Here is a 25,480-nt window from a genome sequence, read left to right on the forward strand (position 1 = left end):
CCACATTCGGTGTCCTGGCGCTGAGTACACACATATCGGGAAGCAGAGAGGATATATACAGAGGGAATATGGGATGGAATAAGCATAAAATATCCATGAGGTGACGGTCCCTTCAGCTGTATGTATGGCGGCCGTGCTTTACTGCTGTGCTGGAGCTGTCACTAGTCATGGTGGGCCGCGCCGCTCCGCCAGCCTCCAATCACAAGGTCAGTGCTGCCTCATACATCACTATGTCAATAATTCAGTGTAATTGCGGAGTCCATGAATATATAGAGTATGATTATGGTGTATACTGTATATAGAGGTGCGGCTGTTAGTATACACTCCCAGTGTCCTGGTCCCCTGTCATACATCACTGGGATGAAAGGATTGTTGTCAGTTGTCAGTGCTGGGGTTTTTCTGATTTCATTGTAATGAAAAATTCACCATGTTTGGTTTTCTATGCATTATTGACATGGATGATATAGTCACCGACTGCAACATTCTGTATTCGCTCTAGGAAACAAGTGAAACATTAATGATCAGACTAACGTGGTTGTCTCTTAAAGGGGTATTTCTTAAAGGGATTCCAATTATCTATAATAGAGGGCCATTGGGTAGGGCACAGTGCCCACCATATGTAAAGCACCCAGTGCAAACCATGGTACTGGTGGTTTCCCAGCTACAGAACTCATAGGGTGTCCGCAGTGCATGGACCCACCCTATACAGGTGTAATGGGAATTTTGGTTTTGCAATAGCTGGAGGGCAGAAGATTCCCTATCCCTGCTATAGAGACTAATCATCCGTGCTGCAATTGCAGGTCTTTACCACCCTGTTTCCCCTACCCTCACCGTCCATTGCAGAGCAGCTGCCTGCTGGACATTAAGACCGTCACCTGCTGCCAACCCTAATGTTCCCTTCTGCAGTCGTCACTTGTATATGTGCAGGTACAGCATCAAGAGGCCCATCCCTGATGTCCCCTACCGTTATCCCACCACCTGCCGCCGTACCGCACACTGTCCCTGCTGTGCTGTACGAGTGTGCTGTGATGAGCTCCCTCTGGTGGCCGGAAGCTGCAGTACCGTTCCTGCTGTACAAGTGGTCCAGGAACTGCTGTGGGAGATCATTACCGTGTCCAGACTGTATAGCATATAAAAAATGTTCATTTTTTTTTTTTTGGTGTTCAACCATAAATCTGAATTATTCTTCATGGAAAAAAAATAAGACATCCCCTGAAAATAAGACTTGGCGCACCTGTAGGAGCAGAAATTAATATAAGACACTGTCCTGTTTTCGAGGAAACAGGGTAGGTCCTGCCCGTTACTTTTGTGACATGGATGACAGCCCCGTAACATGTATGGAATGCGTGAACGGGGCCATTTAAATGAACGGGTCCGTACTGCTGCCTGTGATTGCTGGTCCCCAATTATGGGAGTATAATAAGGTGAATGGGACCTTAGAAGGAAGCTGAGCCCCAACTCTCAGCTTCTCTGCAACCAAAGTGCATGGGATTAGGAAGAGATGGAGACCTGTTTTTAGTGTGCTTAGTGTGTACAACAGGGGTGGGGAACCATGGCTCTCCAGCTGTTGCAAAACTACAACTCCCATCATGCCTGGACAGCCAAAGCTAAAGCTTTGGCTGTCCAGGCATGATGGGAGTTGTAGTTTTGCAACAGCTGGAGGGCCAAAGGCCCCCTACTGCTGCTTTACAGGATGGCTTGTATTGTTGTATATGTGTTTTTTGGTTGGTGCCCCTTTAAGTTTCCCTCCTCCTCCTCCCTCGTTGGCCGGCTTGCTTACCTTGTACTTGGAATAAGAGTCGGTGTGGGAGGCTGTTTGGATTGTGTGGGCCGCTTTTCTATTTGTTCTCGGATTCTTGTCTCCAGCTACTGAAGCATATGTGAGATATCGCCCGCCTGCTAACGTGTTAACGGTATTTGTGAAGCAGAGGTAATTTTATCTCTACATCATGTCTGATCTTAAAGGGATTTTCCTACAATGCTCATATTACATCTCCATCGTCTAATCTTATTGGGGACCATTGCTGCAACCTCTGTCCCAGTTACGAGAACCCCTTTTACTCCTTACTGTTTGAATGCAGTGAGGGGGCGTTTGAACTGGAAAGTGGTCGAGCATGTGCTCTACTGCTTTATTCATTATAGCCTGTCCTATAGGCTATAATGTAGTGGCACTTTACATGGCACGTTAAAGGGGTACTCCGGCAACAACAAAAAACACTGGTGTCAGATTTGTAATTTAGTTTTATGTAAAAATCTCCAGCCTTCCAGTACTTATCAGCCGCTGTATGTTCTGCATGAAGTGGCGTACTCTCCCCAGTCTGACACAATGCTCTCTGCTGCCACCTCTGTCCATGTCAGGAACTGTCCAGAGCAGGAGAGGTTTTCTATGGGGATTTGCTGCTGCTCTGGCCCTCCTTGATTCTTCGGGGCTTTTGAAGACCAGAGATCATGGTCTTCATTGCATTTTTCAGAGAGCCTTCTCATAGAGATGTATGTTTTGGGTGCGGGAGGAAATGGTGTACCCCGAGAAGAGAACATACAAACTCTTTGCACATGTTGCACTTGGTGGCATTTAAACCCAGAGCTGCAGTGCTAACCACTGAGCCGCTGTGTATATTACACTGTACTTAGACTGTATACTGCAGGCTGCTATTTAGACGATATTTTAGGCTGTGTTTCAGTTAGGCTAGGTTCACACTGCGTTTTCAGCATCCGTTTAACGCATCCGTTTTTTGCAAAAAACGCATGAAAAACGGATTGCAAAAAACGGATTCATTTGTGTGCATCCGTTTTTTTCCATTGACTTCCATTATAAAAAAAACGGATCCGTTAAACGGATGCTGAAAACGCAGTGTGAACCTAGCCTTAGTGGTTTTTCTTTGGTAAATCTTCTTATCAAATGAAAAAAAATGATATTCTATATATCTCTGAAACGTGTGAGATGTTCCGGATAAGCCTGGTGGTCTTCATTAGTGCTGTCACTGAGGGGTGTGATAGGATGGTCACAGAGTTATTAGACCTTAGGGGCAGCAGAGAATTTAGCAAGAATCAGAGGAAACAAGAAAGAAACAAAGCAATGGAAATATTTATACTTAGTATCTTTCTTGTTTCCTCTCCTGATTCTTACTAAATTCTCTGCTGCCCCTGAGGTCTAATAACTCATGCTAAGTGACTGCCCCATCACGCCTCTCAGGCCAGCATTACACATGCATGGTTTGTGCACATTGCACCAGTGTCATCTCATTGCACCAGTGTCACCTTATTGCACCAGGATTACAGATCAGGGACACTGATGGGCTTGAAGGTCTTCTAGGAAGGAAGCTGAAATACTAATGCAATACTGATGAGATGTGGCTGAGGTACAGTTGACATATGTAATATGTATACTTATGAACATTGTTTCTAGACTGTGTGGGCTGTATTATTGGGAAATCTCAGCCCCCCCCCCCAGCACTATTCCATAGGAAAGGATCCAGTAAAAGTAAAAAAACACAGCTCACCTTTCATTTCTCAGACTGGACTGTCAGTGGCTTCTGTCTTCTAGAGACACAAATGGGTCCGATTTTGTTTTGTCTTCTATTTCTATAAAAAAAATCTCCAGCCTTCCAGTAATTATCAGCTGCTATATGTCCTGCAGGAAGTAGTGTATTCTCTCCAGTCTGACACAGTGTTCTCTGCTGCCCCCTCTGTCCATGTCAGAAACTGTCCAGAGCAGGAGAGGTTTTCTATGGGGATTTGCTGCTGCTCTGGACAGTTCCTGACATGGACAGAGGTGGCAGCAGAGAGCACTGTGTCAGACTGGAAAGAATACACCACTTCCTGCAGGACATACAGCAGCTGATAAGTACTGGAAGACTGGAAATCTTTTTTAATAGAAGTAAATTACAAATCTCTGGCACTTTCTGGCAGAAGTTAATTTGAAAGATTTTTTTTGTTTTACTCTTTAATGTTCCTTTTTGATCCTGACAAGTACCTCTCATATTAATAGACTTGACTTGTTTTAAGGTTGGGTCCACATGGTGCGCTTATTAACTGGAAAGAATCCCCCAATAGAGGATAACCAATATGGTATCCCTCCAGAATAGGTGTAGGGAACCTTGGCTCTCCAGCTGTTGCAAAACTACAACTCCCATCATGCCTGGACAGCCAAAGCGTTAGCTTTTCTGGCCAGGCATGATGGGAGTTGTAGTTATGCAGCAGCTGGAGGGTCTGACGTATAGTAAAATGGTTACAATGTATTCGCCCTATATTCATAACCACCTTTTACGATGAAGCTTCCCTTATAGTCACTAATGGCAACAAATGAGTTAAATCGGAGAATCTGATGTCTGTAAAGGAGACAAATTCACTTTAAAGAGCGACCTAGAGCGAGCGTCCTCCTCCCCCTCCTCCTGCGGGGAGCTGTGAATTCCCGCGCGCTCATCGCCAAAATCTGAATTCATGTCACACAAGAAGTTTCCATTTAATGAGATTGAGGATAAAAGAGGAGAAGCGGTACAGTAAGGGAAGAAGCCAAGGGTCAGGAGAGGAGGGCCGGCGCTATCCTGGAGACAATGCTCCGCTCCCGCTATAATGAAGGACCCGCCGCTTCATTAGTGCAGCGTCCAGTCGTCTCCTGCCATAAAGCACAAATGTTCTGTGACCCATTTATGAGGCCGACGCCTCGCTGTAGATCTGCGCTAATGAATGATTTGGAGGTAGATGAATTCTGCGGCTGCACAGTCTCCTTCTGGCCTACCATAGTCTGCTGTTGTATTGTGTGGTATATAGTGTAAAGCAGGAGTAGGGATCCCTGGCTCTCCAGCTGTTGCATCGTGTGGTATATAGTGTAAATCAGGAGTAGGGAGCCTTAGCTCTCCAGCTGTTGCACAACTACAGCTCCCATCATGCCTGGACAGTTAAAGCTAAAGGTTTGGCTGTCCAGGCATGATGGGAGTTGTAGTTTTGCAACAGCTGGAGAGGCAAGGCTCCCTAGGCCTGGTCTAATAAATGAGGTCACCATCAGAGATGGAATCACTATTATGAATCTGGGATTTAGGAAGTGTCGGAAGCAGTCACCCATTACTGTGTTCATTTTTGGTGCCAGAAAGTGCTAGAAATTTGTAATTTACTTTTATATAAAAAAACAAAACTCCTGTCTTCCAGTACTTATCAGCTGCTGTATGTCCTGCAGGAAGTGTTGTATTCTCTCCAGTCTGACACAGTGCTCTCTGCTGCCACCTCTGTCCATGTCAGGAACTGTCCAGAGCAGTAACAAATCCCTATACAAAACCTCTCCTGCTCTCCAGACTGGAAATTATACACCACTTCCTGCAGGACATACAGCAGCTGATAAGTACTGGAAAATTTGACTTTTTTTTTTTATAGAAGTACAGTGGTGCCTTGGAATATGAGCATAATTTGTTGCAGGACTGTGCTTGTAAACCAAATCCACTTTTAAACCAAAGCAAATTTTCCCATAAGAAATTATGGAAATGCAGACAATTGGTTCCACGTCCCAAAAATGATTTTTTTTAATCTGAATAACATGTAGAACAGATAAAACATTAACATTAAGAAACAACTGAATATGTGAAGTTACTGTACAGTATAGCAATCAGAATATGGAGTATAATGTATAACCCTGATAACACAGCAGCAGGTTGTAGATACTAGATGGAGCTGCAGATCCCTATAATGCAGTAGCGTAGTACAACAGGCTAGAATAGAGAAGCAGGTCTGTGTGGTCACATGACAGCAATTGGGGAGGGGTGTGTGTTCAGCATGGACCAATCAGGAAGTGAGATTCACTGAGCTGTGCAGGAGGACAGTGACAGAGACTTCTCTATACAGCAGTGTGAGTGCAGGCAGATAATAGCAGCAGTGTGTATAGCTCAGTGTAAGTGCAGGCACAATATAGCAGCAGTGTGTATAGCTGAGTGTAAGTGCAGGCACAATATAGCAGCAGTGTGTATAGCTGAGTGTAAGTGCAGGCACAATATAGCAGGAATGGTGAAGATGGGGAAAAACAAGGACTGACAGACTGCAGGGAGCATGAAGGAGGTGCTTGAAGGAGCAGCGCAGATGTGGGCACATACATGCAGCACTCTCTGTCCGGGGAGAGAGGGGTTACAGCTATGGAGAGATTACCTCCACAGTCCTGTCCCCTCATGTAAGCCCCAGCCTGAAGTGGATCTGCTATGATTTGGAAGGTGAGGGAGACTTCCTGGGTCAGAGTACAGGGCTGTAGACCCCACTGTGCAGACCATGCCCCTCCTCCCCTCCCCCTCCCACCCTGTACAAGGAGCTCTTACACCAAAGCAATGCTCTTATACCAAGTCACAATTTTGAAAGACTGTGAACTCTTCTTGCAAAACGCTCTTAATCCAAGGTACCAGTGTAAATGACACTTTTTGGCACTTTCTAATACCATTCCATTTGAAATTTGTGTTTTTTTTTTTCTTTGAAGGGGTAGTTCATCCCAAAAAATACTTTTAAATCAACTGGTGCCATAAAGTTCCAGAGATTTGTAATTTACTTACTTTACTATTAAAAAAAAAAAATCTACAGTCCAGTAGTTATCAGCTGCTGTATGCCCTACATGAAGTGGCAGAGTCTGGAAAGCATAAGATATTTTCTATGGGGATTTGCTACTGGTCTGGACAGTTCCTGCCATGGACAGAGGTGGCAGCAGAGAGCACTGTGTCAGACTGGAGAGAATACACCACTTCCTGCAGGACATACAGCAGCTGATAAGTACTGGAAGGCTGGAGATTTTTTTTTTATATAAGTAAATTACAAATCTCTTTCACTTTCTGGCATCAGTTGATCTGAAACAAAAGAAATTTTTGTAAACAATCCCTTTAAGGCAATAAAAACATACACCAAAATGAGCTTATAAATACAGCCGCACACTAAGGTGACATAAGAGCTAAAGTGCCAACAGGCTGACCATAACACAGGACTGTATACGGCTCAAACAAGAACGAAGGGTTTATATAGAACACAGGTGTCAATCTGCGGCCCTCCAGCTGTTACAAAACTACAACTCCCATCATGCCTGACAGCCAAAGCTAAAGTTGTTCAGGGATGATGGGAATTGTAGCTTTGCAACAGCTGGAGGGCCAGAATTTAACCAGGGCCAGTAGCCAGGTAATAGCACATGTGTGTGGCGCTGAGCTTGTGGTCGGGGTTGTGAATCCTTCCCAGGTATATGACTCTCTCTGCAGGTACGATCCCTCGGAATGAGTGTTTCTGGGATATTTATAGCGATGACAGCTTTACAGATCAGGAAGGGGAACAGTTTGTATTGGTGTTAAGCGTCATTGTAGCATTTCACACTCTGAGCGCATGATAAGTGATCTGTCTCTGCTGGTTACAGCTCGCGGCACCACGGGAAAGGAAGAAGGAGAAGAGAAGAAATTACATCCTGAGAGTTAGGGTTCTGTCCTCCTTAAAGGAGAAGTCCCATAAAACTAAATTAATTTTAAAGTAAACTTACCTGTCCCTGTGCCTCCTGATTGTCACTCCCAGGTCTTACTGACGGCCATTGTCTGCTGGAATCTGGGTACGTCATGTACCCAGCTCTCCCAGCTGCAACGTCACGGCCCAGCTGAGTGATTGCCTGCTTAGCCAATCAGTGACTGGGGCGGTGTCTCACCAAAGTCACTGATTGGCTGACCGGGGACTTTACAGCTGGAGGAGCTGCTGGTGGCTGTCAGCAAAACCCAGGAGCAGTGTTATGGGGCACGGGGACTGGTAAGTATACTTTATTATTTACCCGCACCCTCCATGCCTGTCTGGCTTTTCGTTCTCCTTGAAAACTCCTCTGTGGACAGTGCGGACCATGACTATACCGTACATTACACAATGCATACATGATGATCAGCACTGAGAAACTGCAGATTTCTTCTGCTTTCCATATATTTCAGTGGATAAGGCCTGTGTAGATATAAAGCTGCCGCGTAAATCAGGGCTGATATGTGTTTACAAATGTAAAGATCCCATACTTGAAATTCTTGTAATTCTTTAAGCCTGTCCTGACTTTATAAGGATATGGGTAGCAGTATGCCCTGTTGTGGTTAGGTAGCAGTATAGGTGTTGTACAAGTCAGCCAAAGGTCGTAGTGTCGTGACGCTAGTGCTAGTCCAGCACACGGGTATGATGTTGGTACCTGCTTTAGTGTTGTGGCTGGCCGTAATACCCAAATTGTCGGTGACCTACCGGGTCCCTTTGGGCTCTTGTCACAATTGTCCTGAGTGGCAATTGACCCACCCGGACTATCAGTACCGCCACCCACAGAAAGTAACACAAGGTGTGCAGATAGTATGTGTAGGTGCTGGTGCGTAGGAAAGATGACAGAGTCCCAGTGATATAAAAATATAACAGCTTTACTGTACAGTCTCTCTCAGTAGTACAATACACTTTAGCAGGATAGATAACTCTTCACGTAGACTTTAGTGCTTGAACCAGTTTGTGCTTGAGGAGGTGCTTGAAGGAGTAGACTAGAAGAGGTGGTTGCAGCAGTGCTTAGAAAGTTGAGAGTAGAGGAGAAGAGCTTGTAAGGGGAGTCCTAACCCAATGTAGCAATGTACTTAGCTGGAACTTTGAGAGAATACTTTGTAGAGTGAGAAGTTACTTGTACCTGGTATAGACTTCAGTCTGACCACCTTCTGCCCTACAGAGTCGAGTGACCCGTCCTAATAGGTTAATACAAGCCCCAGTCGTGGTTATCTGTCCCAGTTACCTGCACTGTGAGATATGATACATAGACCTTCCGTGGTAGCTTTGTCCTATCCAGACTAGTTCCTCTTGTGTCTCAGGATACTGCCCTGCACTTTTCAGACTGGTTCTTGGCATAACCTAGGATGCTCCTAGACTCTTGTCCCTTAAGGTGCTTAGCACTGCATAGTAGATATAGTAGAAGTAGTAGTAGAAGAACTAGTCTCTTGCTGCATCTGAACAGACTAGACTGCTTTTGACTGCACTTTGGTCCTGGTGCAAGCCAGGCCCTGGCTTTTCTACAGCACGCTTTCTCTGTGTGCCCTTCTCCCACGAGAATCTGGACTGAACCTGCACTTCCCCCACCCAGTTACTAACTTCCTACAGGGGCTAAGTAATCTACCCTGTGAGTGGTGGGGATGAGTGGGTGCAAAAGGAAGAAGGAAAGAGATTGGTTAGAAGTAGAAAGCACCTCCTATAGGTGAATAAAAGCATGTGGTACACCGAAAACATTACCCCATGAACCTTCTCACCTGTGTAATACATAGGCAGATAAGAAATACTGACATTTTAGTAGTGAAACTGTTGAACACTTTCATTACCACCTAACCTAGCGTGAAAAGCTTTTTGAGGGGTGCACAGATGAGACAAAAACATCCGTGGTGGGACACCACACTGTTACCCAGGGGGATCTGTTAGCTGCAATAACGATTCCTCATTGTTTAAGAAGCCCCCCCCCCCCCCCCATTGCAGGCTGGCCTGTGTACTAACCAGTGATGATCGGTTTTCCGGTGCTGCGGCGCTGTTCTGGTCCCGCTGACCATCTTGATTCTCTTGTGATTTTGAGTCTCTGTTGCATCTTACTTAGTCTTATTTCTGGCCCCCTTATCTGCAAAGCCGGCAAAGAGGTCATGTGATTTGAATGGCGCCGTAGAGCTGCAATGAAACTGATCATCACTGATAAGCATACCTGCCAGCCTACAGCAGGGGGGCAATAAAGAAAATCTGACTGCTTCTTTAACTGTTAAACTGCTTTTAGTGCAAGGAGACACATGTTACCCTTCATATATCTGTCTGTGCTTCTGTAACATAGAAAATCCTTTCAGTTTCTGGTGGAATGATGCTTTCCCCAGAGGTGCTGAGGGCTGTAATGCCTCCTTGCTCCTTCTCCCATCCCTATTACTGCTCAGCTGCAAGTCGAGTCCTACATTAAAATCTCACACCTTTGCACAATTTGTATGCACTGCTTTGGTTCCTGCCGATTGCCGTTCAAGGATGGGAGGGGGAGCGAGGAGGTGTTATAGCCCTCAGGAGCTTGGGAAAGCCTCTGACTCTTTAGATTAGTCTAGGGATGGGCAACCTTCGGCCGTCCAGCTGTTGCAAAACTACAATTCCCATCATGCCTGGACAGCCAAAGCTAAGGGCCCTTTTACACAGAAAGATTATCTGACAGATTATCTGCCAAAGATTTGAAGCCAAAGCCAGGACTGGATTTAAAAAAAGGAGAAATCTCAGGCTTTTCTGTATGACCTGATCTCTGTTTATAGTCTGTTCCTGGTTTTGGCTTCAAATCTTTGGCAGATAATCTGTCAGATAATCTTTTTCTGTGTAAAAGGGCCCTAAAGCTTTCTATATTCTGCAAGCACAGACACAAATATAAATGGCACCATATGTTTTTCTTGTCCTAACAGCTAAGTGTCAGCGGTTTGTAGCATGAACTGCACCTGACATATTCAATTTAAGGGGATATTCCCATCTCAACTAACATAGTTTTCAGGTTAAATATTTTATTTCCTCACAACGATCACAGTATGTATGTGTGTGTGTGTATGTATGTATGTATGTGTATATATATATATATATATATATATATATATATATATATATATATAATATAATTTTTATTATTATAGGGGGTGCTCTTGAATTAGGCCCCATCCCCATTTACCAAGCCGGTTTTACTAAGAGGTGCTCTCTTGGTAAATACAGCCAGACCTTGACCTTCTCAGTGACATACGCTAAAGGCTGCAACAATGATAAATGTCCCCCTAAATCTCTGTTAATCTATGTCCAACCACTGTTTTTAGAGCAGAGTGGTGGTCGGTAACCTAGACAACGAGCTGTCAACAATCAGTGGGAAAGAGCGCCCTATCAGGAGAAGGAGGCAAGATTGGTAAATGAATGTATTTATAGAAATATTTAAAGGGGTAGTGCGGCGGTAAGCAATTAGTCACTAAATAACACACATTACAAAGTCATACAACTTTGTAATGTATGTTATGTTAGTGAATGGCCCCCTTCCCCGTGTTCCCCCCCCACCCACGCTAGACCCGGAAGTGTAGTGCTCTATACTCACCTGATTTGTGTCAACCCCCGACCGCCATCTTGTGACAATGATGTCATCTTCGTGGCAGAGGGCGGCCGGCACTAGGGACGGTCTGAGCGGTTAGGCCGGCCGCCCTCTGCCACGTCATCAGCTGCTCAGCCGCGATTGGCTAAGCACAGTTGTGCTCAGCCAATCGCGGCAGAGGGCGGCTGACACGAGGGGCGGTAGGAGCGGTTCGGCCGACCGCCAGAAGATTACATCATTGTCACAAGATGGCGGACGGGGGTTGACACGGATCAGGTGAGTATAGAGCACTACACTTCCGGGTCTAGCGTGGGTGGGGGGGAACACGGGGAAGGGGGGCATTCACTAACATAACATACATTACAAAGTTGTATAACTTTGTAATGTGTGTTATTTACTGAATAATTGTTTAGCACCGCACTACCCCTTTAACATAAAGGAGGAGTTCAGAGTTGAATTTTTTTTCCAAAACAGCCGGGGAGGAGGTGGCTGAACATAACAATTTGTTCCTACCTCCCCTGACTCCAGTACTGGGGTCCGCTGTCCTCTACTCCGGTCCCCCGTCTGCTTCCTGGTCTTAAGAGGGCACCCGGCCCGCTCAGCCAGTCAGCGGCTCTAGTGGGGTTTTGCTCCGGCTGACACGTCACGTCCCAGGTCCCTGCTCAGACCAGGAAGTGGCAGGGGATCAGAGCAGAGGACAGCGGACCCCATTGCTGGAGCTGGGGGAGGTAAGTGCATGTTGTTATGTTCAGCCGCCTCCTCCCCTCGCGTTACTTGATTTCACATTAGATCATTTGACATGTTGTGTATTTTATTATTAATGATATGTTGAACACTTTACCATATGAATAGGCATCTGACTACCTCCAGAGAATAAGATGTTCCAGCAGGAGTCGATGAGGCAGTACATAGATCAGCACCATATACAGTAAGAGTTGTGTGGGTATACGGCAGCGGCTTGTGCCCCCGCTACCTGATCCGTCCAGCACAGCGTATTCTCTTTGTACGTACCAGGATCTTTCTAAAGTTTTTGCCAGTCGGGTTTTTGGCTCCTTGATGGATTTAGGGAAAGGAACGTTTGAGTTAATGGAAACCTGTTTATTTTGTTGTCTGGCACCAATCCTAAAACCTCCCGCTAAGGAGCTGCGGAAACATTTCAGGGGGAGCAGAATGCACTTACTCATCATGATGGAAGCCTAGATTAGCCGTGACAAGAAACGGCAGCCACCGTGCCGGCGCTCATTTATCTCAATTTAAGTTGCAAATGAAGCTGTTGCGCTTAGGGTGGATTCACATCAAGTGTCAGCCATACCCTATAAGTCAGGGATAGGGAACCTTGGGTCTCCAGCTGTGGCAAAACTACAACTCCCATCATGCCTGGATGATGAGAGCTAAAGCTTTGGCTGTCCAGGCATGATGGGAGTTGTAGTTTTTCCACAGCTGGAGACTCAAGGTTCCCTACCCCTACTGTAAGTCTAAGTATCCTGTTGACAAAGTATTGTGTATACCGCGGCATTCCCATAGGGTCCAAAACACCCGAAATAGGCAGCTTGTGACTACGGTATTTTTTACACCAGTATATGTTAGATTTGCGGAACACATAAACATGATTACATGTGATTACATTTGTTTGGACCTAGAGGAAGAATCCGTAATCTGCAGGGAAACTTGACTGTTAGGGTATGGGCACGGGGAACACCCGCCGCGGATTCTGCAGCTCACACCCGCTTATAGACTCTGGCGTCCGTGCGTATCTCGACGTCTCCTATAGACTCCATTCTATGGTTTGCCAGATTCCACAAGCGAGTGCGAGCTGCGAAATCCGTGACTGTGTTCCATTGGGATTCTGTAGTGTGCACATTCCCTAAGGGTTCAATATACCTACAGCACCACCACATGGAAAATTAAAGGGGTACTCCAGAAATAATTTTGTATTATCCAGAACATTTTTTTTAAATCAACCAGTGTCAGAAAGTTTTTGCTATTTAAAAATCTTCCAGTGCTTATTAGCTGCTGTATGTCCTGTAGGAAGTCATGTATTCTTTCCAGTCTGACACAGTCAGAACAGCTGGATTTACCTTTCCACACCGAGCGAGACCGTGGATATTAAACTTTGTCAAAGTCTGGAAGAGCTCCTTGCTGCTTCTTGTTTTACGCAGCTTTTTAATTGTTACCTTGTGTGTTGCTCAAGAAAATGTTTGTAAGACGCGTCATGTAGATGTGATGCAACAGCTGTCACCCAAACTAGAGAGGAGCGAACCTTGAGCACCTTCGGGTTCACCCAAACCCTTTGTATTACATTACCGCTTGCTAAAGATTTTGGATTCAACCCTAGGGGGTCCTGGAAAACCCGGATACATATATTTGCTGTATGCCAATGTTTGAAACCAGGAATGGCGCACACACAGAAACATACAATTATTGCTCGTCATGAACTCCAAATTGCTTTTCAACATCACAGAACTTGTAAACTAGAAACACATACAGTACAGTAGTAGTACAGTAAGTGCACCACCATCTTCCATCCTATACTGTATAAGACTGCTGGAGTGCATATACAGTACAGTAGTAGTACAGCCAGTGCACCATCTCCCATCCCGTTCAGTACTATATAAGACTGCTGGAGTGCATATACAGTACAGTCAGTGCACCACCACCTCCAATCCAGTACAGTATAAGACTGCTGGAGTGCATATATAGTACAGTCAGTACACCACCATCTCCCATCCTGTACTGTATAAGACTGCTGGAGTGCATATATAGTACAGTAGTAGTACAGTCAGTGCACCGCCATCTCCCATCCTGTACTGTATAAGACTGCTGGAGTGCATATACAGTACAGTAGTAGTGCAGTCAGTGCACCACAATCTCCCATCCTGTACAGTACTGCATGAATTGCTGGAGTGCATATACAGTACAGTAGTAGTACAGTCAGTGCACCACCATCTCCCATCCTGTACTGTATAAGTCTGCTGGTGGTGCACTGACTGTACTACTACCGTACTGTAATGCACTCCATCTCCCATCCTATACAGTACTATGTAAGACTGCTGGAGTGCATATACAGTACAGTAGTAGTACAGTCACTGCACCACCATCTCCCATCCTGTACTGTATAAGACTGCTGGAGTGCATATACAGTACAGTAGTAGTACAGTCAGTGCACCACCATCTCCCATCCTGTACTGTATAGGATTGCTGAAGTCCATATACAGTACAGTCAGTGCACCACCATCTCCCATCGGTTACAGTGCTGGGATGGGGGGACGCTATACAGTACAGGATGAGTGAGGAGTAAGTGACTATTGTACTATAATTGCTGGTTTTGTTGAATGTTTCTTGTGTATAATGTCCTATACAGTATATAGTGCTGTTCTGCATTGTACTGTAGAGATTAAACCGGGCCCTTTTCAATGTAATAAATCTGTACAGTAGTTATTTATTGGTGGGTGCTGGAACCAATTAAATACATTTACATTATTTCCTATGGGAAAACACTGCTCGGTTCTCAAACTGCCTTCTGGAACCAATTAAGTTTGAGAACCGAGGTACTACTGTACTTTTCTACTAGTGACAAACAAAAACCACAGTGCCGAAATAAGTACTGCTCTACCTGTAGGAAACTAACACCACAGTGCAGCAGGGCTGTGGAGTCGGTAAGTACACAGCTTGATGCAGCTATAGCGCGCACACACACTCGGCTTGCTGCGGCCATAGCACACATACATACATACATACATACATACATACATACATACACACACACACACACACACACACACACACACACAGTCTGCTGCAGCTATAGCATACACAGACAGCTTGCTGCGGCCATAGCACACATACACACAGCCTGCTGCAGCCATAGTGCACACACACACACACATACACAGCCTGCTGCAGCCATAGCACACACACACACAGCCTGCTGCATAGCGCGCGCACACACACAGCCTACTGCAGCCATAGCACACACACACACACAGCCTACTGCAGCCATAGCACACACACACACACAGCCTACTGCAGCCATAGCGCGCACACACACACACACACACAGCTGCAGCCATAGCACACATACACACAGCTGCAGCCATAGCACACACACACACACACAGCTGCAGCCATAGAACACTGAAGAAAAACAAACAATCTTCTCCCAGTGAGAAAACACCACACTGAGGACAGAGGTTACAGCTACACTACTTATGTCTTCTCCTCCTCCTCTATATTACACAGGATATCTCCATATTACACTGCTGCTCATATACAGTCATCCAGCATCCAGGAAGAGAACAGCACAGATCTCCCCCCACACAATGGACTCTTCCAGCTCAGAAACAAACTGACAAATAGTGGCTGACAACTTTTCCATGACCACCCTTATGTAATAGGGCCAGTGTCCTATTACTGATATATTCTCCGACCACCCTCATCTAATAGGGCCAGTGTCCTATTACTGATATATTCCCCGACCACCCTTATGTAATAGGGCCAGTGTGCTATTACTGATATATTCCCCGACCACCCTTATGTAATAGGGCCAGTGTCCTATTACTGATATATTCCCCGACCACCCTTATGTAATAGGGCTAGTGTCCTTTTAGAATGTTGCTCATAATATATATTCATGAGCAAAACTTGTAAAATTCATATCAAAATTCAATTCTACATTTTTTAAAGATTTTTTAAAGTTCTAGCTCTGACTCCTCGACTCCGACTCCACAGCCCTGCAGTGCAGAAATAAATACTGCTCCACCTGTAGTAAACTAACACCACAGTGCAGAAATAAGTACTACTTCACCTTTAGTAAGCTAACACCTCACTACACCACACTGCACCAACACATACTGCGCCACCTGTTTAACCTAAATCCACAATGCACCAATACATACTGTTCCACTTGTATAATGCAACACAATACTGCACTGCACCAATACATACTGTTCCACCTATATAACACAATACTGCACTGCACCAATAGTCCCCATATAGTGGTTAATTCCCCCAATAGTGCCCCACAAACAGTTAATTCCCCCCACTAGTGCGACATAGTTCCACAATTAGAATTTGGCAGATCCTGCTGATTTCAGAATAATTAGCTGAGAATGTTATGTTTCCGGTAGCTTTCTGCAGAACAGCTGTCTTTTTGGGAAAAAAAGGATCCTAGATTTTCCCTGGAGGTAATAGGTGGCAGACATTACATGTAGAGGTTCTAGCTGTATATCTGCTACATACAGCCGACTGCAGATAAAGCAGACTGTATAGTAGGTTCATGTTGATTTGAGATTTGATATGAAACTTGCTTAATCTTCTTGGTAACCAGATCTTTTTGTATCAGATAGCAATGTGTCCCCGACCATCTCACAGGAAACGCTTGTATTGCCAACAAAACAATTGATCGTTTAAATAGTCACTAAGGTTTGAACAATTTTTCAGGATAAGCCGTTCTGTGACCGGGACACAGGGTAAAATGTGAATAAAGGCACAACGCACGGATTTGTAAATCTCATAGCTCCCTATTTTGTTCACAAGCAAACAGATGCGGAAAGGGACGTTATCCAAGTCATAAAAAATAACAGATTTGATGGCAACAATGTAAAAGTTAGGATCAGGGGAACAAAAGGTAATTGGTGCTAATAAAAAAAAAAAATCAAACAAAAAAAAACCTGGCTCTTTTACAGGGGTCGATTATCGGCCAAGAGTGTTGCTAGAAATGTTCCTGTGGCCGATAATCGGCCCGTGTAATGCTTACAGCGATCAGCTGAGGAGCAGGAAAATGTCCGTTTATTAGCTGATCAAATTTTTTGTGCTGGCTTTTAAGAGGAAGTCCGAGATCCATAATTTTTTTTATTTATTTTTTTGTCGGGGAGAAGGTGGCTGAACATAACATTACAACACTTACCTCCCCGGCTCCTGCACTGGGTTCCAGTCTTCTGCTCCTGGTCCCCCAGCTGCTTCCTGGTCTTAGCAGACCCTGGACTTCTCCTTTTTAAAATCCATCACTATCGGCTGCACATCTCCTAGTATAAACAGAATGTGCGGCCAATAGCAATAGAGTTAAACAGCTGCACGAATGTTTGTGCGATCTAAAGGCTCTGCAAACCAGCACCAGTCTCTCTGATCGGCACTCATTTGTGCCGCGGACAGCCGAAGATCTGGGCGTGTAAAAGGACCTTTATGGGGCAATTATCAGCCTGTCCGTGTAAAAGATGCTCCACTTTAGGGGCCACATTTATCAAGGTCTGTGCCTAGCACAAACCTGGAAGAAAGATACTCCCCGTGTGCAAAAGAGAGGGGCAGAGATGGGATGGTGGAGGCGGGACCTCCCGGTGAACAAAGTGTATCAATATTTGTGCCCCCATTGCCATAGTTTTTTTAGCATGTTGTACACCAGTCTATGCTACGCAGGAGGCGTGCACCATTCTGGACGTAACTGAATGACTTACTGGTAAATTAAATCTTTCCTTTGCTCAGCATCCTATCTTACTACACAGATGTCCTCCAGAGGTGTCCGCCACTCTCCCACTCCGTACCTTCATCTTGGAAGCCAAACGTTGCCTTTTAGCCAGGTGGTTAACGAATGATATGCCCACAAACGACCGTGTCCCTGAGACTTAAAGGGACTCTGTCACCACCGCCCTAAACTAAAGTCACCTGTAAGAAGGATAACGGATGCTGATGCCAAATTTGTAGCTTTTCACTCCTTTGTATTTCCCCATTGTAAGTTACAAACTGAGCATGTGGCTGCATAGAGAGGGCTACTGAGCCCCAGAATATAGCGGAGAGGATGACTAAGACGTGGTTTATAGCAACGGAATATTGCAAGTACATAGAAATATACTAATTGTAGCTATCAGCCTTGTATACTCTACTGATGTATAACCTAAGTTTAGGGGGTGTTTTGGAGCTGACAGAGTCCCTGTAACTGGTTCTGATATAATGTGGGTGGGTGCAAGACCCCATTCCTGCGAGGGAGGGTGGGAGGTTGGCGGGAGTGTGTTACTGGGGGGATTTTGTTTGTATCGGGACAATGTATTTAAGGGGTTTTCCAGCGCTACAAAAACATGGCCACTTTCTTCCAGAGACAGCGGCACTCAAGTCTCCAGTCCAGGTGCGGTTTGTAACTAATCTCCATTCACTTCAATGGAACTGAGTTACAATACCTGCACCCAAACTGGAGACCAGATCGGTGCTGTCTGTGGAAGAAAGCGGCCATGTTTTTGTAGCGCTGGATAAAACCCCTTTAAGGCTATGAGAATATAATAAAAGAAATAGAAATGATTTTTGTTGCATATTTAATATCGCCAACAAGTAAAAGAATCTTCCCATATTCCCGCATGGAGTTTACTTCCTCTGCGTTCTCTGGTGAGTGAGGGACGTGCTGGGCTTTTAGCGCCTCCAGTTTCTATGGTACCAATTAACACTTCGGAGCTGCAAGGTGCGCCGACATTGTCTTTATGCATCAGAATAATTTCCTTCTTAATTGATATTCATGCAGAATGGATTTGCATAAAATATTATCCTACCTGGTGGAAGAAGCTGATGAAAGATTCCAAACAGATTGTTCTTTCCCTAGGAATGTAATGTCACTTACAGAGAACATTTAAGTGACTGACAATTAAAGAAAATTGTAGTCATCTCTGAAAGCATTTGAATATATTTAAAATTTATAAAATGCACTTGTATGCTGAAAGTGTCCCTGTAGTTATAACTTTCAAAATCTAAATCAACAGTAGATGTGATATAAAGCAAGTTTGTAATTTACATTCATTTTATTTTTTTTCATGCTGTAAAACAAAGCTATACTTATCAGAAATCCAGGTTCAGTCTCCTGAAGGCAGCTATATAACAGCTATACTTACTGTATCCAGGTCCAGTCTCCTGAAGGCTGCTATATAACAGCTATACTTACTGTATCCAGGTCCAGTCTCCTGAAGGCAGCTATATAACAGCTTCACTTACTTGTATACAGGTCCAGTCTCCTGAAGGCAGCTACATAACAGCTATACTTACTGTATCCAGGTCCAGTCTCATAAAGGCAGCGATATAACGCCTATACTTACTTGTATACAGGTCCAGTCTCCTGAAGGCTGCTACATAACAGCTATACTTACTGTATCCAGGTCCAGTCTCCTCAAGGCAGCTATACTTATTGTATCCAGGTCCAGTCTCCTGAAGGCAGCTATATAACAGCTTCACTTGTATACAGGTCCAGTCTCCTGAAGGCAGCTATACTTACTGTATCCAGGTCCAGTCTCCTGAAGGCTGCTATATAACAGCTATACTTACTGTATCCAGGTCCAGTCTCCTGAAGGCAGCTATATAACAGCGATACTTACTGTATCCAGGTCCAGTCATAACAGCTATACTTGTATCCAGGACCAGCTCCTGAAGGCAGCTATATAACAGCTATACTTACTGTATCCAGGTCCAGTCTCCTGAAGGCTGCTATATAACAGCTTCACTTACTTGTATACAGGTCCAGTCTCCTGAAGGCAGCTATATAACAGCTATACTTACTGTATCCAGGTCCAGTCTCCTTAGGACATATAACAGCTATACTTACTGTATCCAGGTCCAGTCTCCTGAAGGCAGCTATATAACAGCTATACTTACTGTATCCAGGTCCAGTCTCCTGAAGGCAGCTATATAACAGCTATACTTACTGTATCCAGGTCCAGTCTCCTGAAGGCAGCTATATAACAGCTATACTTACTGTATCCAGGTCCAGTCTCCTGAAGGCAGCTATATAACAGCTATACTTACTGTATCCAGGTCCAGTCTCCTGAAGGCAGCTATATAACAGCTATACTTACTGTATCCAGGTCCAGTCTCCTTAGGACATATAACAGCTATACTTACTGTATCCAGGTCCAGTCTCCTGAAGGCAGCTATATAACAGCTATACTTACTGTATCCAGGTCCAGTCTCCTGAAGGCAGCTATATAACAGCTATACTTACTGTATCCAGGTCCAGTCTCCTGAAGGCAGCTATATAACAGCTATACTTACTGTATCCAGGTCCAGTCTCCTGAAGGCTGCTATATAACAGCTATACGTACTGTATCCAGGTCCAGTCTCTCAGACTCTTTGTAGAAAAAAAAAGTGTCAGAACACAGGAAGTGCCGTGTTTTCCATAAGGGAAGTGGCGCAGCACAAAGCCCATTCTCCTGCATGTCATATCAAAGGCTGAACAGTATGTTATAAGTAATATATCATTATATTCAGCATTTCTGCCACCAGTTTATTCTGGCCCTGGCAGTATAAACCTAGTCACAGAATCCCTTTAAACCACCACCCAGGTTCCAGTATCTTTATGTATAATTGTAGCAATTAGTGATTTAGGAACTTTTTCCCCCGTATCCTCGCAGTCAAATTACCTAATTTTGATAATCTTCTAAGTAGCGAGACTTAAGCTCCCGTTTAACATCTCGCTGATGGTTAAGCAATGGAATTATGTAAATCTCCGTTGTTTACTTAGTCTTTTTCTTTTTCTTAATAGTTTATGTGTATTAGGGCAGATGTTCCTGTTTTTAGCTGAAGGGGGAAGGGACATTTTTACATTTGGCGTGCCATACTCTGTTAATTGACCAGACATTTTAAAGGGGTAGTTCAGCAAAAAGAAAAAAAATCAACTTATTCCACAAAGTGCCAGATTTGTAATTTACTTCTATTAAAAAATCTCCAGTATTCCAGTACTTATCAGTTGCTGTATATCCTGCAGGAAGTGGTTTATTCTTTCCAGTCTGACACACTGCTCTCTGCTGCCACCTCTGTCCATGTCAGGAACTGTCCAGAGCAGGAGCAAATCCCCATAGAAAACTTCTCCCGCTCTCCAGACTGGAAAGATTACCACTTCCTACAGGACATACAGCAGCTGATAAGTACAGGGAGACTTGGCTAAATACTAGAAAATGATCGTGTTTTTGTAATCTGCCTTTTTATTATAAATGTTATTTGTTTCTAGGTCCCGATGGAATCGCATTAAGTGAGTGCATGAAGCGTGGTCCTACACCATGTCATCATGCGTGTCCAAGAGGGCGTCTTCTGAGAGGTCCATCCTGCAAGATGACCATGAAACATCGAGTCAGCCCCATATCGTCTGTAGTTTCTCAGCGCTGAGCTTAGACTTAGGGATGGAATCGGTTATCGTGGTCACAGAATATGATTCCAGCATCTCGGACAAGGACCATGGCCAGAACGGACAGTCTGGGCAGCAAGTGGAGGACCCCAGGGAGAACTGCAAGGAACTACCTGACTTCCATAGATTGACCGAGCGTGGCTGTTTAACGGACAGCACGGAGGGGATTGTCCGGGATAATAAAGGCAAACTCAACATGACCAATAGAAAACTGTCCCTTCAAGAACGTTCTCCGACCGCTCAGTCTCCGAGTGATGATGTAGGTGTGAACGGACGCTATATTTACCCATCTCTTCCATATTCTCCTGTGACTTCACCGCAGTCTTCTCCTCGTCTGCCACGAAGGCCGACCATCGAGTCCAACCGGGTTTCTATTACGGGTTTTCAGGTATGCACCTCAACACCTTCCCCATTTTATATAGCCTACAAAGCAATAAATACTACAGAGGTAAAGAAGAAAAAGTTTAAAATTAAAGGGGTTGTTCGCCCAATTTTTTTTTTCAAGGGTGCCAGAAAGTGCCAGAGATTTGTGATTTACTTTTGTTAAAAAATCTCCAGTCTTTTAGTACTTATCAGCTGATGTATGTCCTGCAGGAAGTGGTGTATTTTCTCCAGTCTGACACAGTGCTCTCTGCTGCCACCTCTGTCCATGTCAGGCATTGTCCAGAGCAGTAGCCAATCCCCATAGAAAACCTCTCCTCCTGTCCAGACTGGAAAGAATATACCACTTCCGGCAGGACATACAGCAGCTGATAAGTACTGGAAAATTTGAGATTTTTAATTGAAGTAAATTAGAAATTTCTGGCATTTTCTGGCACCAGTTGATTTTAAAGGAAAAAAAAATCTGGTGAACAACCCCTTTGATGCATTAAGAAGGATATGTTGGACTTCCACTTACATAATCTCCATGTATTACACCAGCCTCCTGTTTTCAGAGGTCATACAAACAATACATTTTTGGTTGTGAACTGTGTTTTTTTAAATTTCTGTTGAAATAATCTATTTTATTTTCTTCTCTTTTAAAAGGATTGTGTCCAGCTCAACCAGTACAGGCTTAAAGATGAAATCGGGAAGGTGAGTGCATGGGATTCTTAGCAGATCCACTTCAGGCCTTAAGGGTATAAACCCACACACCGTATACGCAGCAGATTTGTTGGTACAGATTTGATGCTGTGTTCAGTTATTTAGATCTAATCTGCTGCGAGTTTGCTGCGTATTGCAGCAGTAAATACGCTGCATATACGGTGTGTGGGTTTATACCCTTAAGGATTAGAAAGAGCAGAGCTACTTTCTATCAATAACAGCGCCACCCCTCTCCCAGGTTGTGTGTGGTATTACAATTAATCTCTACTCACTTAAATGGAACTCCACTGCAAAACCCACACACTCAAACGGAGGACAGAAGTGGGTCTGTTTCTGGAAGAAAGCAGCCATGTTTTTCCAAGCCTGGATAACCTCTTTAAAATATGGGGCTGACACATAGAGGTTATGTGATATTTTTTTCTGCTATGTTGATTTTTGTGTGTGTTTTATATATATATATATATATATATATATATATATAAATATAAATGTGTGTGTGTTGTATGTGTATGTATATATGTGTGTGTGTTATATGTGTATGTATGTATGTGTGTGTGTGTTATATATGTATGTATGTGTGTGTGTTATATGTGTATGTATGTATGTGTGTGTGTGTTATATGTGTATGTATGTGTGTGTGTTATATGTGTATGTATGTATGTGTGTGTGTGTGTTATATATGTATGTGTGTGTGTGTTTTATGTATGTGAGTGTATTAAGTATTTGTGTTTTATATATGCGTGTGTTTTTATGTATGTGTGTGTATTAAGTATTTGTGTTTTATATATGCGTGTGTTTTTATGTATGTGTGTGTATTTTTAAGTATTTGTGTTTTGTGTGTGTGTTTTATATATGTATTTTTTATGTTTGTGTGTTTTTATGAATGTGTATGTGTGTTTTGTGTTACTTTTTGTGCAGACAAAATGCATGATAGAGATTTGCTATAAAAAGTTAGTTCACTGCTTTTGCAGCGACATGTGGTTTATGCTGCACTTTATCTACTTTAACGTCTAGCATCAGATATAGCAGATACCAGCACAACCCTGAAAGTGACCACAGTAACAGTCCATAGATCTAGCAATGAAATAAACACCTCTGAGCTCACATGGACTGTGAAGACTTAAAATTCAGCCCATCTGGGGGATTATAGCAGCTTAGATCTGCCCCGGGGGCTCAGTTATAACCTATTCCCTTCATTTTGGGATTTTCCTGGTTTATATTACATCATAAAAGACGGATGTGTACAGAGTAGGAGGGTTACCAGAACCGCGGTCATTACTGTAATCTGCTCATCTGGTGTCACTGTGAAGGGCGTTTATATGTGTTCACTCCCTTCAATAATAAGGAAATGTAACACTGTATGAAGTGCACACAGTGCAGGATGATGATGAAGAGCGAGATGTCGTCTTAAAAAAAATTAAATAAACCCTAGAAAAAAAATTTAATTGTATAAAGTGTCGAACTAAAACGGCTAAATTTGGCTAAATATCCATACAGAACATCAGAAAGCAAATACATTAGAACATAATACAATGGAATGGGAATAATAATTTTAAAGGTCTTAGTGTTCTTTTCTTCCTCTTCCTGCAGGGCTCATATGGAGTGGTGAAACTGGCGTACAATGAAGATGATAACACGTACTATGTAAGTGGACCAGGATAAAACACTCTGCCCAGAAAGGGAAAGGGGCTCTTGTATATTGTATGTATTTGTCTGATGATTAGAGGGAAACTGTCAGCGGGTTATAAGTCACTAACCTGCTGAGATCTCCCTGCAGGGTACAGGGAGCTGCGGAGGATGGCAGTTTCTTAAAGGGGTAGTGCGGCAGCCACACAAAAAAAAAACAAGCACAGACACACACACATAAAATATACTTACCATCCCACTTTTCATTGGCTGGAGCGCATCACATGGATTCCAGCAAGCTCAGACAATCAGGGCTGAGCAAGCTGGAAGCCATGTGATGCACTCCAACCAATGAAAAGGCTGCTGGTGCGCATGCGCAAGGAACACCCCCTGCTGTGACGACACCGACCCAAGATGGCGCCCGGGAGAAGGGGGACAGGGTCGACAGAGATTTGGTATGTGTGTTAATTAAGCGGAAAAACGAAAACGCCGCACTACCCCTTTAACTTCACCCTTGGTGCCATTTCTGAAATATTTAGGGTTTAATCCTTGGTCAAATACAGTAATACATCGGTTCACAAACACATTGGTATTCGAGCCACATTTTCCCCTGATGTTTTGTGTTCGGTACTGGAGTGGTGTTTGTTAGCTGAGCAAAAATCAGTTGATCGTTTATTGAAGTATTCCGGTACCAAGGTTACAGGAACGGGGATTCCTGTCATTATGAAAGGAATCCCTGCTCCTGTAACCGAAACCAGTGGGTGACAGCCAGAGAGGGGCTCCCTGCCGGGCATTTCTAGTGACCCAGAGCTCCTGCACGGTGATATCCTCTCTCTGCAGGCTGGGAGGGAGGATGTCACCTTGCAGGAGCTGCTCTGATTCTTCTCCTTCACAAGACTGCTGGTCTGAGCTTTGTGCACAGTGACGTCCTCCCTCCTCAGGTGGCCGGCGTGTCTCCTAGTCAGTTGAGCGTGCTGGCTACCTGGAGAGGGAGGACATGACTGTGCAGGAGATCGGAGTTACCATAAATGCTCAGCGGGGAGCCCTTCTCTGGCTGCCACCCACCGGTTTAGAACGGGGATTCCCATCACTATGGTGGGAATCTCTGCTCCTTTACAGTAAGTAATGGTGCACGATGCATCACTACTTACTGCTAGTCCAGAGGAGGTAAGTGGTGATGCTAGTGCATCACCACTTAACTCTGTACACTCTGTAGGCTGGGCACTCTGCACCTGATCCACGGAGTGTAAAAACCAACTAAACTGATTTACATTATTTCTCATGGAAACACACAGCTCTGTTCTGGAACAGCCTTCCAGAACTGATTTTTTTTTTTGTTGAGAACAGAGGTATTACTGCAGGTCGTTTTGTTTCACTGGGAGTGAGACTACAGCCCCCTGTGCACCAATCCACCTCTGCTATTGATTATATGAATATTAGCAGAGGGGGCTGCCCGGGGCGGATCTGTGCACTGAAGGTTGTAGCCCCGCCCCCAGTGCACCAATACAACCTATTTGCTTTAGAATTAAAGTCTGAATATCTCAGAAACGGAGCAGAGGATGAAGCTAAGAAACTGC

At 44.2% G+C, this 25,480-nt stretch overlaps 1 protein-coding gene across 6 annotated transcripts in view; it reads left to right on the forward strand.

Moving 5' to 3' along the window:
- Nucleotides 1–25,480, forward strand: part of CAMKK2 (calcium/calmodulin dependent protein kinase kinase 2) — a 62,828-nt gene that overhangs the window by 5,184 nt on the left and 32,164 nt on the right. For 4 of the 6 annotated variants that reach the window (XM_069960908.1, XM_069960902.1, XM_069960909.1 and 1 more), the window contains exons 2-4: nucleotides 21,021–21,582; nucleotides 22,221–22,268; nucleotides 23,868–23,921. In XM_069960908.1, coding sequence (XP_069817009.1) covers nucleotides 21,070–21,582; nucleotides 22,221–22,268; nucleotides 23,868–23,921 — 615 coding nt within the window. In that variant the 5' untranslated portion in view covers nucleotides 21,021–21,069. Of the gene's footprint in view, nucleotides 1–1,844; nucleotides 1,931–11,757; nucleotides 11,779–21,020; nucleotides 21,583–22,220; nucleotides 22,269–23,867; nucleotides 23,922–25,480 lie in introns of those variants that run through there. The other 2 variants (XM_069960903.1, XM_069960905.1) reach the window with 2 other exon arrangements.

The sequence above is a fragment of the Dendropsophus ebraccatus genome, chromosome 3 (assembly GCF_027789765.1).
Source record: "Dendropsophus ebraccatus isolate aDenEbr1 chromosome 3, aDenEbr1.pat, whole genome shotgun sequence".
In the NCBI taxonomy this organism is placed as follows: domain Eukaryota; kingdom Metazoa; phylum Chordata; class Amphibia; order Anura; family Hylidae; genus Dendropsophus; species Dendropsophus ebraccatus.